This window comes from Stenella coeruleoalba (genome assembly GCF_951394435.1).
Source record: "Stenella coeruleoalba genome assembly, chromosome: 1".
Classification (NCBI taxonomy): domain Eukaryota; kingdom Metazoa; phylum Chordata; class Mammalia; order Artiodactyla; family Delphinidae; genus Stenella; species Stenella coeruleoalba.
In genome coordinates this window covers 178,471,381-178,491,338 of record NC_137169.1, presented here as the reverse complement: position 1 = coordinate 178,491,338, position 19,958 = coordinate 178,471,381, and the positions used below count along the sequence as shown (strand labels likewise).

Genomic DNA, 19,958 nt, shown 5'->3' with positions numbered 1-19,958 from the left:
TATCCCTATAACCAAAAAGAGAAAGAGAATCCTGTGCCTTTTCAAATAATTAAAGAAATTGATTATACCTGATGGAATTATAAAATTTCCCTTGTGACATTTATGATGTGTGTGTGTAGCTCGAAGTTTAGCAAGGTTTATAAAAGCAGAGATTGGACAAGGGAAATGGCAGGGATTAACATAGGGGAAAGAACCTCATGAACAAAAAGGTATCGAGGTACCAGAGAACCAGGCATGTTTGGAATATAGCCAATTAGCTGGAAAATAAAGTGAAAAAGACAAGTCAACAACAACAAAAATGATTAGACAAATAACTAGAACCAATTAGTTGAGTGCCTTGACTGCCTGGCTGAGGAGTGTAGATTTTACAGTAATCACTGGTGAACGACTGGAAGTTTTGAGCAGGGTGTTTTTAATAGAATCAGTTTAACAGAGTGATTTAAATGGGTTGGTGAAGAAAGCAGCTGAACGCAGAGAGCAGTTAAGAAGCCATTATAATAAGGAAGGCAAGAAATAACAAGACTGTGAATGAGGTAATCGCCAAGAGTAAGAGAAAAGTTGGATCTAAGAAATATTAAAGAAGTTGAGCTAATAGGACTTGGCAACTTTTCAGTTTGTGAGAATGGGGCAGGGCGTGGTGGAGGAGGAGATCAAATATTACAGTGAATTTGGGGCCTTCCTGAGTGACAAGAAGGATGATGAGATTCTTAACAGAATGAGAACATAAAAGTAGTAGGCTTGAAAGAATGAGAAATGATATTTTCACTTCACATGTATTCAACTTGAAGTTCAAGTAGGAAATCCCAGGGGTTCTAGGTAGGAAATCCCAAGACATCTGTCTAGCTGGCTGGTGAAAATTTAGGACTAAGTTACCCATGTGGAGGGAATCAATGAAACTACAAGATTACAGGAGCAGGAAGAGGATAGGGCCAAAGACAGCTCTAACAGTGCACCTGGTTTATGGTGTAGAAGGAAGCAGAGGAATCAGGGAAGTGGTCAAAGAGAGAGGAAGCATGCATGCACACGTGCAAAAAAAAGAAGGAAAATACTGTGTCTTAGACACCAAGAGGAAAAAAGTATCAATAGAGTCAGAGATTGAGGAAAGTAAAGATTAAAAAGAAAACATGGCTATTGCATTTTGATGACTCGTGATGGCTGGGACTGCTCTCAGGAGCACAGGAGCCAGGTTGCACAGGCTAAAAAGTGAATGACTGCTCAAGAAACAGGGCCGTTGTGTTTACCTATGCTGGACTCACTGTAGTAGCAGTTAATTCCTACTTTGGAGAAGTACATTTTTTCTTCTGCTTCCTATCTTCATATTTATTTCTTTTCTCTAAGTCATGTGCTTTAGTTTAAGATCTAATAGGAATTTAAAAGAAGACTAGTAAAAATGGATTTTCATTGACATTAGGAAAGGTACAGAATCAGAGTTTCACATAAAAAGCTTGTACAGTCATATCATAAATTACATATCTTGGTTTGCTCTAATGATTTGCACTGCCTTATAAAAAGCAATGATGATGCATCTCAAACAGTATTCTCTATTCTGGGGAGATAAAGGTGTAGATATTTGTTGACCATCTACTTCTTAAAAATCCGATATTCATATTCTACCATCAGTGTGCTAAATAGGCTTCCCAAATGAATAATTCCTGAAGTGAAAAGGAGAGACAAGTCCTTTGTTAATCATTACAGTTAATTATTAACTGTCCTAGAACAGTTAATAGTTAAATAGCTGATTGGCTCAATGAGACCTGAAAATTGATTCAGTGAGCAGGGGAAGAAATTCAAGTAACCCCACAAAGATCTCTATTATATTTGTAACCCAAAAGCAAGGACCAGGGTGGTGAAAATGGCTACTGCTTCCAAAGCACAAACAAAATTAATTGGTAAGCTTCTTCAGGAAAGAGATTCTACTGTCTTCTCCCCATCAAACTCCCCATATTTCTAGTTAGCCTTTTTTTTATATATATAAATTTATTTTATTTATTTATTTTTGGCTGCACTGGGTCTTCGTTGTGGTACGCGGGCTTCTCATTGCGGTGGCTTCTCTTGTTGCAGAGCACGGGCTCTAGGCACATGGGCTTCAGTAGTTGTGGAATGAGGGCTCAGTAGTTGTGGCTTGGAGACTCTAGAGCGCAGGCTCAGCAGTTGTGGCGCACGGGCTTAGTTGCTCCGCGGCATGTGGGATCTTCCCGGGCCAGGGCTCAAACCCATGTCCCCTGCATTGGCAGGTGGATTCTTAACCACTTCACCACCAGGGAAGTCCCTATCAGAAGTTTTAAATTAGAAGGCTTCACAGTGAAGTCTCAGTGAACCAAAAAATCAAATTAATAAGTACAGCTGAGCACTCTGAATAATTAAAGTTTTGTTGTATTTCGTACACTTTGGGCAAAAAAAAAAAATAGATGTTATTTGCAGACTACCTGAAGAATTCTCAGAGAAAATTGAGTTAAAAGTTGCCAGTCATATTAAACAATATCTACCTGCCTTTTAGCCAGTCTTCATTTATCTTGATTAAAAGCATTACTATTTACAGACTCTGCCTCAGTTAGACTTAAATTAAGTCTTTCATCTGTTAACCCCTTTTACCTTTCTCATTGAAATCAGTTTGCATGTTGATGCATCTGATCAACAGGAAACACCATCTTCTGTGACATATAGAAGGCCTCTAAATTAGAGGGCCTAATTAGAGGCCCTCTAATTAGAGGGCCTCTAAAAAGGCCTAATTTCCACCACTGGTGGCAGAGGCAAATTTCCTTTTAGCAATAGTATGTCCGTACCTAGTGGCTTATTTCTATACGTGAAATTTGGATGCTAGATAATAATGAGTTAATGAAACACACCATAGAACATTCTAGGCACAAACTCAAATTTAAACAACATATTGAGCACCCATCCTCTTTGTCCTTGATCTCTTTTTTTAAAGGCAGGAGAGCAGACATGAAGGGATCATTAAATCTGTCTCAGTAAGTTGTGATGGGCTAAACAGCTTCTAGTTGCAGATCTATAAAAGTTCACCTTTCAATGTGGTACTTTCCACACTATCAGACATAGGTTACAGTTCTTTCTTTTTTTAATTTATTTATTTTTGGCTGCGTTGGGTCTTCATTGCTGTGCTTGCGGCGAGTCGGGGGTGGGGGGCTACTCTTCGTTGCGGCACGCGGGCTTTTCATTGTGGTAGCTTCTCTTGTTGCGAAGCATGGGCTCTAGGCGCACGGGCTCAGTAGTTGTGGCTTTCAGGCTCTAGAGTGTAGGCTCAGTAGCTGTGGCACACAGGCTTAGTTGCTCCACTCATGTGGGATCTTCCCGGACCAGGGCTCAAACCTGTGTCTCCTGCATTGGCAGGTGGATTCTTAGCCACTGCGCCACCAGGAAAGTCCCAGGTTACAGTTTCAAAAGTGAAAAGAATTTTCTCAAGTTTGGAGGATTTTAAATATATCATCATCAGGTAAAAATAAAAAACTTTAGACAATTAATTTACTTCTGGACCCTTGAGTTGTTTATTTGGTTCTTTTCTTGAAGAATAAAAGAAAAATACTCTCAAAATTCACAAGTTATTTATTAATATTAGTTATTGTCTCCTGGAATAGGTATAACTCACCTAGGTATAAGCTGAATATTAATGATATAAATTTAGAGGTGGATTGATTTTTACATGAAGTATTTGACATTGATGACTTATTTTTAAATTCAGGTACTCTTTAAATGAGGTAAATTGTGTGGGAGCACATAGCATAGGTGATGTTGAGAACATGTTCAATAGAAATCCTGTGAGAGTTGGTAAACATTTTTAAAAGGCTTTTACCAGTTTTGATTATTTCACTCTATGAAAAGTTATTCTAAATTTACAAGGTTTGTACATAACAATACTTATTATATGGAGCCCCTACTAAGTACCAGGCACCATATCAGACACTTTTCTTTTCATGCACTATTTTCAGATCCTCACCATAGCTCTAGAGGGTTGGAGTGATTAATGCTATTTTCCAAATAAAGCACCCAAAACTCAGACTAGTTAAGTGACTTCTCATGGCCCCACAGTTGGTTAAGTTATGGGTCCAGGATTTGACCCTAGATCTTTCTGACTCCAAAGCCTTTACTTTTTCTCTGCACCACTTTCTTTTCTGTGCATCACTTAGATTCCTCTTCTCCAAGCATTGTTCTTCCAAATAATCAGTTCCCATTCCTGTATCACAGCTATTTTTTAAATCTTTCATTTATCCTAGTACTAACCATTTTGATAGAAAATGCTCTTTGATATTGCTGCTGCCACTTAATTTTTTATAGGAATTACTGTTCACTTTCATGAAATCTATTAATAACTAGCCTGAACTTCAGTTAATATAAGCAGATTTGAAAGGAGCTGTGAAAGTTCTACTCCTCTGTCATAAAGACCTATAAAAAACAAAAAATAAAAACATACTACCATCTCTAACAAATATTTATTGAGCCCCTGCAATGCTTTGGAAGCTATTTAATAGGCTTGGGATTTGAACATGAATAGAACCCAGTCCCTGACCTTCAATGGTATTCATCCTAAAGATGAGACAGGCGTGTGAACAAATAAGCACAAAACAGTGTGAAACATAGAACAGAACAAATACATGGTATAGTGCATGGTGGAGGATAAACAGGTGATAAACAGGTAAGGTAAGGATTTGCTCTTTCAGGAAATACTGGGCATATCTCTATAGAGGCTAAGATATATGAACAGGGCGTCTAAGCTAAATTTATTTGGAAAAACATCCAAATTATATAAAGAGATGCTCTGCTATGTGCTATGTTGAATGACTATCCCCATTAGGAGAGGTAAGCCTAGAGACCCTTACTTGAATCTGTGTTTGCACCAGTATTAGCAGTTAAAAGCATAGGTAAGCTAATCATTCAAACTTGGGTTATTTATTCTTCTAAAATAGTAACAACATTATTCATAAGGTAAAGAGGCTTTATAATAAGTAATGATTTCCTGCTATTTAAATATATTTGTGATTTCAGATAAAAGATTTAAAGTTGTAGCATTTTTTAAAGTAGTTTCATTATTCTTTTTGTAAATACCATGATGATGATGTTAATGAGTGCTGTTTTTCCACTTCCAGAGTAAGGAAAATAAACATGACGTATAGGAGGTGGTATCTCTTGGGTTCCAGAGCAATAACCCTTCGTGAACAGTGTTTTGTGCCCTCCATGTCAGGCATCAGAACGAATTCCCCATTACACATTTTAGTACAGAAATCCTACATTCTTTTATTCTCTTCAGGAAGACACTATTTATAGTTATACTGTCCGTCATCTTCTCTCTCGAAATAGGGGAGTTCATCAAAGCTTTGTATGAGTCAGATGAAAACTGTGAAGTGGATCCCAGCAAATGTTCATCTAGTGAACTGATAGACCATCAGAGCAACCTGAAAATGTGCTGTGAGCTGGCTTTCTGCAAGATCATCAACTCTTACTGGTGAGCTGCTGTCGGTGCTTCACTCCCTGCTATTGGAACTTCAGTTTTTCAATATGAGTTATCACAGTGTTAACTGTTATTTCCCAACCAAAGGAAGGACTTATGGGAAAAATTGAAAGTTTCCCTAATACACTTTTGTCTAAAATCTAAATCTCTCTTGTAAGCAGAAGTTGCTCTGAACTATCCACATAAATATAATATTTCCCCAGAATATTAGCACCACATTCTCGAATACCAAAAGTATTTTGAGGACTTTTAAACATATTTACTAGTGTCAAACAAATGTGTTAATGATTTTTGATCATTATTCTAACCCCAGCAATTGGTGAGATTTTGGAAGCTTTTTGATGAACAGTCTTTAGAGAGATTATGATGAGCTGTAGTAAACTAAATGGTTTAGTCAGGAGCCTCATGCCATTTTCCCACTTTGCAAACCTAAGTTTACACTAATTCCTGAGTTTTGTAGCTTTGGGTTTCTGGTCTCCATCTGGACGTCTATGAATTTTCCACCACTTCTCAGGCATGAATCAGACAGAAGCTCTCTCTATTAGGCCCTCCTCATAGCCTGGCTCTGTTGGGCCAGAGTGGGATCACCTGTGCTTCCTTGGGTTCTAGTACTTTTATATTTGGTCCTTCTTCCTTCCCCAGTGTTTTCCCTCGTGAGTTGAAAGAAGTGTTTGCATCCTGGAAGCAGCAGTGCCTGAACCGCAGCAAGCAAGACATCAGCGAGCGGCTCATCAGTGCCTCGTTGTTTCTCCGTTTTCTGTGCCCGGCCATCATGTCTCCCAGTCTCTTCAACCTCATGCAGGAATATCCTGATGACCGCACATCTCGGACTCTAACTCTCATTGCCAAGGTCATCCAGAACCTGGCCAACTTTGCCAAGTAGGTGTCACTACCATAACCACTTTTTAACAACATTATTTAAAAAGTACATGAGGCCTAACCTTTGGATGAACATGGGGTGCCTCGTAACTCATGTTACATGATTTTTATTGTGGTATTATTAAAAATAGCAAAAAAATTGTAATCAATTTGAATATTCACTTTATAGAGGAATGGTTAAGTAGTCTGTGCATTCAGTGGAATATTTGCAGCCACTGCAAGTTGTGTTTACAAAGAACCAATAATATGCAAAATGATACAGATATAATTATATTAAATGAAAAGTTTTATTAAAAACTCCAGCCAAGGGCTTCCCTGGTGGCGCAGTGGTTGAGAGTCCGCCTGCCGATGCGGGGGACGCGGGTTCGTGCCCCGGTCTGGGAAGATCCCACATGCCGCGGAGTGGCTGGGCCCGTGAGCCATGGCCGCTGAGCCTGCGCGTCCGGAGCCTGTGCTCCGCAACGGGAGAGGCCACAACAGTGAGAGACCCGCGTATCGCAAAAAAAAAAAAAAGCTCCAGCCAAAAAAAAAAAGATAGGATACCAAATGGTGCGTATACTTTTATCCCAACAATATGAAAACACAAAAACCTAAGTATAGGAACATTGGGAAGAGCAATCAGTCAAAATTCTATGGTTACATTATCTAAGACAAGTGGCCTGGCCCCTTCAAAAAGTCAATATCATGAAAAATGGAAAAGATGGAGGGAGGACTGTTCTAGATTAAAAGAGACAATGCATTGCTTGAATCTTAATTGGATCTGAACTGGAACAAACATTTATAAAAATCATTTTGGGGACAATTGGTAAAATTTAAATATGAACTACATATGAGATAATTTATAAATAATGTCTTTTAAAAGTTTTAGTGACAGTAGCATTGGTTTATGGAAGCGGTTTTCCTTATTCTGGAGAAATAGGTGCTAATGTACTTAGAGGCTATGTCTGCAACTTAGTTTAAAATGGTTCAATCAAAAAAAGAGAAGAGAGTGAAAACAAACGGCAAAATGGGAACAGTTGGTTAATATAGGTGAATGGCATATGGGTGTACGTTGTATATTCTTTGAACTTTTCTGTAGCTTTCAACTTTTTCAAGAGACGTTAGGAGAAAGCAGTTGGAGAAGAAATGCACTGAACTGTAAATAGCAGATGTTTGGGTGGTGGAATGGGTACACCTACCCTTTTTTCCTTCCACTTTTCATTGTTTTCCATTTTTTCTTAAGTTTGTATAATTTTTATAATTTATAGAAAACAATTTTAAGAAATCACTGAGAAGCAATTCACACTGGCAAAATCGATCCCAGATTTACTCAGTATTGAAGCTTAAGTACAAGTTTCTAGTAGCAATGTATTGAAGGAAAAGATTAGAACTTCAATGAGATACATTGTTTTGTAGCATGTGGCTTTTTAGAAGTGCACTATTTTAACTTTGTGTGCTCTATATATATGCTAACACAGAAATATACATGTTTACCCATATTTGAGCTAATTCTTGTAAAAATTGTTTCTAGTTTATTTTGGAACATGTTTTATGGACTTAAACTAGGCCTGGAAGATAGGTAGAACCTAGATAGGCAAAGAAGAGAGGAAGTTCTCTAGTAGAAATAAATAGCATGAGCAAAGGCTTGGAGAAGAAAAAGAGTATAATGTATTTGGGGGACTTTGAAGAAGCTAGCAATATTGAAGGTTTATACTGATAATGAATGTTTACAATGGCTTTAAATACCAGGAAAAAAGGATTTTGTCTTTACCCTATAGAGAATAGAAAGCTATTCAAAGTTTTTGACTATTAATATAATATTAAGAAAGTATGTTTTAGTATTTATCACTTATAGATAATAAACAAATTAGTCACCTCCCCAAAATTAAAAAAAAAAATGTATAGGTCTGTGTAAAGTCAATTCAAAATGATCACATCTCTTTTCCTGAATATGTTCTTTCTCATTTTCTCTCCCTCTACTTCAGATTTGGTAACAAAGAGGAATACATGGCATTCATGAATGATTTTTTAGAACACGAATGGGGTGGAATGAAGCGCTTTCTTTTGGAGATCTCTAATCCGGACACCATCTCAAACACCCCAGGCTTTGATGGTTACATTGATCTGGGCCGAGAGCTTTCAGTTTTGCATTCCTTACTGTGGGAAGTAGTTTCCCAACTTGATAAGGTAAAGTAGGCGGGAAGGGTAACAGGAGATGGGAGGTAGAGAACCCTAATGTAACACCTGGATTCTGGAGAATATCTACAGAGTAATCACATTCATGCTTTCTGCTTGTTGAAAGCAACCTTTTGCCCTAGAAGTCTGGGAGGAAATAGTTTTGATTTCTGAGTAAAATATGTGCCCTACAAACCAGGAAATTCTAATAAGCCACAAAATTATTAACATATATTTTTAAGTAGTTACCTGAATTAATGGAGTATATATTTCTATAAACGAATATGTTTGTGTATTTGCCTAGAAACTAATATCAAATATTGTTGTATGAAGCCTTATTCATGTATAGTAGAGTGAGAAGAAACTTCATGTAGTAATTTCTAATGGAAGTGTGGACTTAGAAAAATACTGAGACTATCACGTTTAAGTAACTTACCATGAGATTTATTTTTATCATGCAAGTCAGAGGGTTTAATATAACTATTAGTACCTATAGAGTTATGTGGGATCTGAAAATCCTGATGTTTTCTTTTCATCTGTAGATGTGAATTAAGAATAGAGAAAACAATTATCATTTTTAATCATTTATTTTCTGACTATAAGCTAAGAATTTTTTTGTATACCATATTAATAACTAAATATATACCATGCCAATCATTTTCTTCCTTCTCGAATTTTGCAAAGAGGAATAGAATTTGTTATGGAAAACAGTCTAACAGACTCTGGCTAGGTTTATCACAATAAGTATTTATTGATGTTTTTGTTTGCTACAGCTACTTTATAAATATCTGTGGTGGTATGTTAGAATAACTTCAAAAAACAAAGTTATTTTTCTGTGATAAGAATTTGTTTATTTGTTTTCCTCCATTTTCCTATTATCTTTATTTTTTTTGAGTCAGAACATTTTTTATTTTTTGAATTTTATTTTATTTTTTAATACAGCAGGTTCTTATTAGTTATCTATTTTATACATGTTAGTGTATATATGTCAATCCCAATCTCCCAATTCATCCCACCACCACCACCACCCCCAATTATCTTTAAAAACATTGCACCAATAAAATGAGGGAGAGGGGAGTAAAACCTATTAACAAAGACCACCTTCCTGAGGAAATATAAATGGTAGGGTGTCCACTGGTGCCCAAAACATTTGTAAAATAATAACCTGTTTCTTATTCTCAAGGACCCCTTCTTAACTTTTAGAAATGCTAGCTAGATTTTAAGTTGCAGCTATGCCGAGGGTAAATTCCTTGGATATGAATCATGGCTCAAGAGAGTCAAGCAAGTAAAGACATTCTTCAGATGGCACTGTACTCATTTGAGCAGGGTAGAAGAGTCTGTTGAGAAGACAACGAAAACCCGGAGGCAGCCATGTAAAACTGCCTCATGGATGAAGGTTCCCATAAGACCCCATGAGAATGAGAATTCCCCAAAGAAAAAAATGATTGAGGTGGATAAAGCAAATCATAAAAAGTTATTCTTCACTGAATAACTGCATCAGTGGGATGCAGATACAGTTATCTTCTGAAATCAACCTGGTTTATTCAGGGTCAAGGTCTTTTTAACAGGCTTTGCTGTGTAAACACACATTCTCCTTTTTAATTTCTGTTTGGTCCTGGGAACCAGCAGTACATCTATCTAGACACATCTCATAGATGTGTCATAACTTTGCTGTTTAAATTTTTTTTAAAAAATTGTCTTGCTGATGCAAACTCAGCTGGCAGTAGGTCAGGGTTCCCAAGATTAAATGGCTAGTGGATGGCAATATCAACTGTGTGCCCTGCAGTGCTCTGGACCCCTGAATGCAACACCTTCTTGTATGTCGGCATGCATTTCTTTCCTCACATGATCCCTTTTCTTTGGAAGTTTCATCACACTAGCCAATCCTCTGGTCTTAAAGTTCTTTTTGGTTAGAAGGTGTTTGGTTCTTCCCCTACCCTCCCCCACCTTGATCTACCAGCCTCCCAAAGATTTAGTTTGCTTTGCATGTCTATTTTAGTTGGAATGGCAATAGTTTGGTTGTTTTGAGCATGTCTTTTAATTTTTATTTGCATAATCCTAATTTCTATTTCCTTTCTTTCCTCAATGTCTGCTGCATCTTGTTTCGCCTCCTCCATTCATCTCGACGCCATGGTTCTGCTGCTCCATAACAATGCATTATGAACCTGCCACTCCCATATGCAAACACCTACCCTTCCCTCCAACCTCCACCCCTCCATCAATGGGCATCGTTGTCCCAAAAACAATCTGTGGTGGATATCGCAATGCTTATTATCCAATTAGGGTGAAAATTCCTTCCTACAGGCGACCGTGGCAAAATTGGGACCTCTCCCTCGTGTTCTTGCTGATATTACCAAATCTCTGACTAATCCTACACCAATACAACAGCAACTGAGACGCTTCACTGAGCATAACTCCAGTCCAAATGTCAGTGGAAGCCTCTCCTCTGGGCTGCAGAAAATTTTTGAAGACCCTACTGACAGGTATGAATTTCAGAGAGAATTGGAACTACTTATCTCAGAGGGAGATAATATGTAGAGATTTGGGAAAAATCTATTTAACTTACTTGTTGAATTTACAACTTTAAAATGATGAGCAGTTGGAAAGAATCTTCTGAGATAAATCCAATTGTTTGTCATAATAATACACATGATCTAGGATACTTATTTTCTAGAATGATATTGTAGAGTTATATTCAACAAACTTATAAAAAGAACCTATGTCCTGCTTAATGGAAGACTAAGAGCTCTATGAAATTGATATTTTCAGGTGTTGTAGCGCTCAAAAATCTGAGAACCTCAGTGAAAAATATTTTAGAGCTGGCTGTGTCAGCTGAACAGGTAGATACAGTGTTGATGCTTAGACTTTGTTTTCTGTATTGGCAAGACTTGTGTCTTTAGTAGGGACCCTTTGGTTGTGTACTCAGGGCTTCTTGAAGGTTTAGACAGAACCAATTAACTATGAATTGGAATACCTTGGGAGGTGTAAAACCTAACTAGGCAATTATTGGAATTCTAGTAAAAATCTAAGACAGGGATGGAGTGGTCTATACAGTGTTATTCTCCGCCTTTGAAGAAAAACTAAAAATGTTGGATCTTATCCTAAGAATTGTGATGATGAAATCTGTGTTTAGAAACCAATGTAAGTCTCCACACCAGACCTCTGAGCCTTCTGAAGAGTTCATGTGCTTGAGTTGAGGAATCTTAACTCCGTTGAATTTGCCTCAGGAGTAATTAAGGGTCCTTTCTTTTTCCACAGTGATTTGCATAAACTAAAATCTCCAAGCCAGGACAACACAGATAGCTATTTCAGAGGGAAAACGTTATTGCTGGTTCAGCAAGCCTCCTCCCAGAGCATGACTTACTCTGAAAAGGATGAAAAGGAAAATAGCCTTCCTAATGGCCGGAGCATCTCCCTCATGGACCTTCAGGACACTCATGCCGCCCAAGTGGAGCATGCGTCTGTCATGCTTGACATGCCAATGCGCCTGACTGGAAGCCAGCTTTCCATAACCCAGGTGGCCAGCATCAAACAACTTCGGGAAACCCAGAGCACTCCCCAGAGCGCACCCCAAGTGCGAAGGCCCCTGCACCCAGCCTTGAACCAGCCAGGCAGCCTCCAGCCCTTGTCATTCCAGAACCCTGTCTATCACCTCAATAACCCAATTCCAGCAATGCCAAAGGCCTCTGTGGATTCCAGTTTGGAGAACCTAAGCACTGCCAGTTCCAGGAGCCAAAGTAACAGTGAAGACTTCAAACTCAGTGGACCCAGCAATAGCAGCATGGAAGATTTCACTAAACGTAGCACTCAGAGTGAGGACTTCTCCAGGCGGCACACTGTGTCGGACAGACACATACCTCTTGCTCTGCCACGGCAGAATAGCACGGGGCAGGCCCAGATCCGAAAAATGGACCAGGCTGGGCTAGGTGCCCGAGCCAAAGCCCCACCATCCCTGCCACACAGTGCTTCCCTACGTAGCACCGGGAGCATGTCACTGGCATCTGCAGCTCTGGTGGCCGAACCTGTGCAAAATGGGAGCCGGTCCCGGCAGCAGTCCTCTTCCTCCAGAGAGAGCCCTGTTCCCAAAGTGAGAGCGATCCAGAGACAGCAGACACAGCAGGTAGGGGTGAGTGCTGGAGGGGGCTGCCAGGTACTTGGTCCAACTGTTTCCTCGGTTCTTTATATATAAATCATTGAGAAATCCAATTGCTAGCAGGGCTTCCACTTAAAACTATTTTTTGCAACCTTTTAATGGAAGAGGAAATGAAAAGTTTGGGAGGCTTCTGGCTAGATGAGGCAGCAGAATGTAGCTTGCCTCATTACTCTTAGGAGACTGTAACAACCACTCCAGGGGCCTTTCTGTCTCTTCAAGCAGCAGAGCTGTGATCTCAGCACTGAGAACAATCTGTGAGGTTGAGTAATAATTAGACACTTAAGCTGTGAATCTGCAGGCCAGATCAACTAGGATATATTTTGGGAATCTGGACATTAATCCTCCTTAATTTTTTTTCTTAAGTTTCCAGAATATAGTTTTGCACTTTCAGCCAAGAGTTTAACGTAACTGCTCTCTACTCCATCCCCCAACTCCCTCTGGAAGTAGTAAGTCCCCGTGTGCCCTTTCCTGGAAATGGCTAGAAAAATAAACAACTGAGCACCTATAGAAGCAAGGTAAAGAAGAGAGGTAAAAAGATAGAAACACAGGTGGTTGACAAGTATTCTCTAAACATTTATGAAAATCTCTTATATTTCTATTTACATGGACAAGCCCAGCTCATGTCTCACCTAAATTTAATATAAGATGATCAAACTTTTTTCTTCACAAATAAAAATGTTCCTTAAGAATTTTATCATCTCTTCTTTACAGATTACATTTTGAGGCACCAATCCATATTTGCTCTTGAAATAAACTAAGAACCTTATAAATGCATATATATACATATCTTACTTTCATCTAAAAAAGATTTTTCTCCTAAAAAAAGCTTTGTTGAAGTTTTTTTGAAACCTAATCCTACTTTATTTGTATTAGGGAGCTTTGTGATTAGAAGAGTTCTATGACAAATCCTTTTGTCAGCAGAATCACTGGTCAGAGGAGACTGCAGTGAGACCCCCAATGTATCTCTTTAGTATATTTGCGTTTTTATAGGTAGGCATTTACTGATTGGACTGCTTCTGCCACCACTCTGCTGTGGTCAGAGCCCTTGCCTCTACTTTGATAATTATTGTTTAAAAAAAAAATTAGAACATTTACAGAATCCTTAGATAAAGAAGTAGAAGAAGGGATGAAAACTTAAGCTGATTCTGGTAGGCAACTTCCTGGGCAAAACCTCCTAGTTGATCAGTTCTTTCCTGAGAAATAAACTTTTTCTTCAGTCTTAAATTTTTCATTTTTATTTTGTTATATTTCCCCAAATTTCACCAATTCATTTGATTTAATACACATTTTAATTTAAAGAAAAGGAAAAAAGATTATACTTTATTAATTTACATAATGATTATATTATATAATTTTTTCCTTTGCTTTAAATGAAAATGCTTTTATATATATATCTTTTATATATATGTCATATATGTACATTTAATTTGCGTTAGGAGGCTATCAGTCTCTCCCATCTTATTGTGAATTAGTTTCCATACTTTGATTTTATGCTAGCTTCTAGTTGAGATCAACCCCTTTCAGAGAATTAAATTGTTGACTGAGAGGAGAAAAGAAAGATAAGTAATTTCAGAGATGCAGTACTGTGTGGAGGCAGATGTCTACGTGGGGGTTTAGTGCAGCTTGAAGGCCCTGAGGATGAGATAAGGAGTAGAGAAGAATATCAGATTGGCAGAGAGGGGCAAGACAGGGCACAGGGTGGGCCCTCTGCCTACTTTTCAAAGGTGGATTTAGTCCCAGCCCTGGAGAGAAAAGAAGAATGCTTACCCTTCCCTCCTGTATCATGTTGTCCTCAATTCCCAGGACCCGTGACTCAGACTGACTGTTAATAGATATTGTAAATTAAATAGCCTTTTGTGTGATCATTGGAAATGAATTGTCATTTATAATATCTGTGCTGTAGGAAAACAATAACACCTATCATATAAGCACTACGTGTTTCTGTGCGTGAACAGAAAGCTGTTTGAATAGATGGGAGGTAGGAAATGCATATATGGTCTTCAGACAACCAATTAAAATACTTTTGAGCCATAGCCATTAATGAGCTTGGGAATGTCTATGTTATGTTGGCATGAAGTGAGGCATAGCCACAGCACAGCTTTACATATTCAGCCCTGTTTGTGCCTTTGCTGGTGCTGCCACTGTCATACCAGTTAAACCATAAATCACTGTATTTTGATTGCTCAATTTTCTGTTTTTTCTACACTGGCTTTTTCTATGCAGATGTTTTATTCTTTCAAACGTATGTTATTATTTTTTTTTGTTCCTTATCATTCTTGCTTGCTTTTCTCATCTCAGTCCCATGAAGCCTCTGATGTTCTATATAATCAGCACATTTTTTACGTAAATTCCTTTACATATTTTAATTGCAAATTGTGTTGGGGAATTCTTCTCTCCCAAAAACTGGAGGATTTCTTTGTGGGGATTGTTCTGCCGGCATTTGTAATTATTGGAGGTTTTGTCCCATGCAAATTCCATTTGTATCTTAGCACAAAGGAGCGGCCATTGTTGGCAATGTAACTAGTTTCAGTCTTCTCCATTTGCTGAGTAGGAAGGAAATAAAATCCTAGTTCTACAGAGAAGGAATTTTTTGACCCTTTTCGGCCTCTGTTTGGATTTCTTTTTAATCATTTTCCTCTCCATCTTGTTTTTTTGTGTATCATGTATTCTGTGCACATAATAGACTCTATTTACAATATATGAGTTGTTCAGATTATAGCGTGTTACCTAACCTTAGAAATTCTAATTTGAAGAGGCTTTTTAAATAGGTATTTGACAAGCCTATCAGAATGATGCTACAGTTTTCACATTTGGATTTGTTGAACCCTCGCCTAACCAACCTCTTCAAGGATTCTCAGTTTACTTACTAATTTAGTCAGCTCTTTCTTTGGTGTTGATAGCAATAGTGTTATTCATTTATGGGAACCTGACTATTTCAGACTATGGAGAAGCTGAAAGCAACAAGTCTTATTTATATCTAGTAAATAAACAGGGAGCCGGCCTGTTCTCAGTCATCCTCAGCATAGCCAGGCTAACTGTAGGATCAGTGAAACTGCTTTCTCAGGCCCTTTTGCCCTAAAGCGTTATTATTTTTCCCAGAGAAACCCTATAAAAGCTTTATCTCAAAAGGGTGATATTCCTAATAGGAATCCGTGCTCCTTTTCATTTCGTCTTTTTCATCCTTCATTTTCTTTAATGACCCACTGTTGGAAGTCAATGAAGAAAATGCTCTTCTTAAGGCTATAGCTAAGCAAGATGGCATCTGAAACATTTACCAACCTCTTTTCTCAATTTCTTTGACTATAAACTAGAGGTAATAAATTTTGTTAGCTATCCAGCTTATAAAGGAGATAGAACAATCACTGAGGAAAAGCCTTTGATGTACTTCCAAAGGATTAGAGGAAAAACATAGGGTATCCTTCTCTTAGTAATAAATTGTACTTTGGTAATGAATTCTAAAGAGAATCCAAATAATAATAAATGAATAATATTTTATTGAGCATTAATTGTGCAATGACATAGTCACTACCATTCCAAAAGAAAAAAAATTCTATGATATATGGTGCCATGCTTCAAGGGTTGACAGTCTAATCAGGAAATAAGACCAGCACTCAGAAGACCAATCAAGTAGATGTAAAAGACAGTATATAGTTCTTTCATATGAAGAACATATTACAATAAAAAATAATTTTGAAAAAAATTTTCAAATAAAAATCACCTCCATAGTCTTCAATGTAGATAAAACTATTTCTGATTTGTTCAATATTACTTTTCTGCTCTTTATAATTATGTAAAGGTTTTATCATAAATACAAGGAATAGTTATATTAGTCTGATTTATTTTTTTAAAACTTATTGACTGGGCTTCCCTGGTGGCGCAGTGGTTGAAAGTCCGCCTGCCGATGCAGGGGACGCGGGTTCATGCCCCGGTCTGGGAAGATCCCACATGCCGCAGAGCAGCTAGGCCCGTGAGCCATGGCCGCTCGGCCTGCGTGTCCGGAGCCTGTGCTCCGCAACGGGAGAGGCCACAACAGTGAGAGGCCTGCGTACCGCAAAAAAAAAAAAAAACAAAAAAACTTATTGACCACCTACCGTATGCCATGCAAAGTGCTAGGGTATATGAGGAAGTGGTTGAAAAACAGATTCAACCAATAAAATAGGAATAGACTGGAATGCCCAGTTCCCATTGTACACTGTCTCATAATTCACTGGACATTGTTAGTCCTTCTGAAGATATGGTAGCTACCACCAACACCAGTGAAATGAATCAACTCTGTTTTTACAGCTTCTCACTTTACATTTTATGCCTAGATTACCTAAGAAGTTGTTTTTAATATGCTTTTAGGGGCTAAGATCTCTCTTTAGTATGTTCTTAGGGATACTATTAGCTTGTACTGAGTTTATTGGCATTCAATAAATAGTTACTCATAACAAATCACAGGGGAAGAAAGTTCTTGCAAACAACATACTGTTAACTATAAAGCAGAAAGCTACTGAATTAGCTTCCTTGAAGTTACAAATTCCAAACATTAAAGTTATTCATTTTAGTGGCTACTTTATCTCAAGCAGCAGCTGAATAGAAAATCCTGGTTTCACAGAAAAGCAGCTCTCCTGTGCCCTATGTGGTAAAGGGATAAGATTCTAAAATTAAAAAGGCATTTGTCTCCTTTAAGTATTGACTTTCTATTAATTTTTAAAGACTCAGAACCATAATATTTTGCCTTTCAGGTGTACATATATCAAATAAAAACCTAAACCCCTTTTTAAACTATTTTTCTCTAAATACTAAAGCAATTTATTGTGCTCCGCTTTCAAAATCCAGTAGGGGGAGAACTAGGCTGTGTGTGTGTGTGTGTGTGTGTGTGTGTGTGTGTGTGTGTGTGTGTGTGAAGTACCTTGTAGTTTACAAACTGCTTTTACATGCCATCTCATTTGTTTCTCATAACTTTTGAAGTAGATAATTATTATCTTTTTTAATATAAATGATACTATAGTCTATAGGTCAGTGTTTCCAAAGTGTGATACTCAAAACTATTTAAATATACAAGGTATTTAATCAATCATTTAATTATTTTAACACATATTAGAAAAATACCTAACTATTAATATAAAATGTATTTATAAATTTATAATATATATAACATTAAACTCATGATTTTACGGATAATATTGTTTAGCATAAGGACTTAGCTAACTGAAAAAGGTTGTTTTAAAGAGGTGATAAATAATATATCAGTGACAACGTGGTTATGACAAAAATAATGAGAATGATACACAAATGAATGAAGTATAAGAAGCCTGCCTACCATAGTGGAGATGAAGGTAGACTTTTTAAGAACTGAGGGTACTGAAGTTTAAGACATGTTTATGTTTTTCTTGACACAGTGGAGAAAATGGCTTTAAAGAAGGAATTTCTAAAAGTTCATTCACCGTTGCTTGTGTGTGCCTCAGGCATGAAGCTGTTTTTTATCGATATGTATCTGTAATCTGTTTGTAAATCAGCCAAACCAGGTTCTTCTTCAAACCTTTAGGAAATACCCTCATACTACTTTTGTATGAATATTTTTTAAAGTCTCCCCCAAAGAACCTTTTTGTCTCTGCAACCAATTTTTTTCATCTAGTCTTTCTAAATCTCAAAGTCATCAAGATACCCCTTATTTTAAAATATCTATATATTTAGAGTTTAACCGGGCTTTATTCCAAAATGACATAAAGATTCTTAAGGTACATAGCTCTGCATGGGAGAGAAAATTCCCTTCCAATTATTTATAGAGTATTGGTCCTCAAAATAGATATTCATTTTAATTATAAAAAGGCTAACTCACATAAAAATGCTTTGTTCTATCTGTCTCTTTCTTCTCAAGAAAGCCAGAGAAAAAGAATTTGTTGTCTATTTCTAGCACTGTTTATGGAGAAAGCACTAATGTTCAGTAGCCCAATATAAATTGTCATATCCAGGGCCAGTTTTCTAAGCATAAATACAGTAATAACATCTAAGTTCTATAGTACTCCATAGTTTCCAGAGAACTTTCACATACATTATATTGTTCAGTCCTTAGAACTCCCTGGGAGATGGTCAGGATAGGTGGTGATGGTAGTGGTAGCCCTATTCAATAGCTTTGGAAAGAAGTATTTAAGAGATTAAGTGACAATGTAAATAACAGAATTGCTACTCAAAGCCAGAATTCTTATCACTCTGCATATCTATTGGAAAAGGGCAATTTATCTAGCTATCCTAACTGGATAGAAATATCCCTTAGACTATGTTGATGTCCATTGTTTTGATCCTGTATTCATCAAGAAACTTTCTGGTAAAATATGGACTTCTGAGTGATGTTAACCCATGAAGAAGTCAGTGTCTGTAAAAATGACCAATATCACTTTTTTTCTCTTTCCCTAAATGGTTGATGTGAAAATTAAGAATTTGGCATTCTGATATATAAATGGGTACCTTGTGAGTTGTTTAGCATTAATCAATTCCTTGGTTCCTGATCATCCCTGGTTAAGCAGATGTTTCCTCACCTGAGCAATCAACCATCAACTTGTGCTTTCCTTCTCTCATTCTGTCATCATCGTAATTTCATTAGGTAATGACCTAATGAAACCATTGGACTAATTAACAATTTTAAGGCCTTGGCTTTCCCTCTTTGGAGGGAAAAAACGGCAGGTTCTTAGATGTGATTTCTATTCACAACATTTCAGAAGATTTTATCCTTGTATAAGGATAAAAAGGATATCACCACCAGCCCTTGCAGTAACAAAATATTATTTAGAACTGGGAACATTTAACAGAAAACAGGGATCACAATAATGTCTTCTAAGAATAGCTCTCTTTGTGAAACCTAACTGTGGATGAGCTCTTTTTGGAGATGCTAATAGGTATTTCTGACGCAGGTTCAGTCACCTGTGGACTCTGCCACAATGTCCCCAGTAGAGAGGACAGCAGCCTGGGTTCTGAACAATGGGCAATATGAAGAAGATGTAGAAGAAACCGAGCAAAATCAAGATGAAGCCAAGCATGCTGAGAAGGTAGAACCTAGTCTGTCTTTATTGCCCACACAGTGATAGGCCACCCAAAGGGTCGTCTAGCCAAGGAGATGATCTCCCCAGGGTCCCCAACTTCAGCTCCACCTCTTATGTTAACCCTTATATACGTATCTGTGTATGATAATTCAGGTAGTGTCTGTGTTTGAAAATATGCGGAAATGTCCATCAAGCTGGGGTGGGAGGATTAGCTCTAATTTTTTTTTTTTTTTTAATATGAGGTGACTTAACTTGGAGAAAACTCTGCTACTCGTTTCTAGTCATTTTA

The 19,958-nt window shown here is 37.5% G+C and overlaps 1 protein-coding gene across 6 annotated transcripts in view; it reads left to right on the top strand.

Moving 5' to 3' along the window:
- Positions 1-19,958, top strand: part of RASAL2 (RAS protein activator like 2) — a 387,706-nt gene that overhangs the window by 352,914 nt on the left and 14,834 nt on the right. For 5 of the 6 annotated variants that reach the window (XM_079903335.1, XM_079903333.1, XM_079903332.1 and 2 more), the window contains 6 exons: positions 5,311-5,455; positions 6,104-6,340; positions 8,305-8,506; positions 10,778-10,977; positions 11,753-12,614; positions 19,541-19,675. In XM_079903335.1, the coding sequence (XP_079759461.1) occupies positions 5,311-5,455; positions 6,104-6,340; positions 8,305-8,506; positions 10,778-10,977; positions 11,753-12,614; positions 19,541-19,675 (1,781 nt within the window). The remainder of the gene's footprint in view (positions 1-5,310; positions 5,456-6,103; positions 6,341-8,304; positions 8,507-10,777; positions 10,978-11,752; positions 12,615-19,540; positions 19,676-19,958) is intronic. The other variant, XM_079903334.1, reaches the window with a different exon arrangement.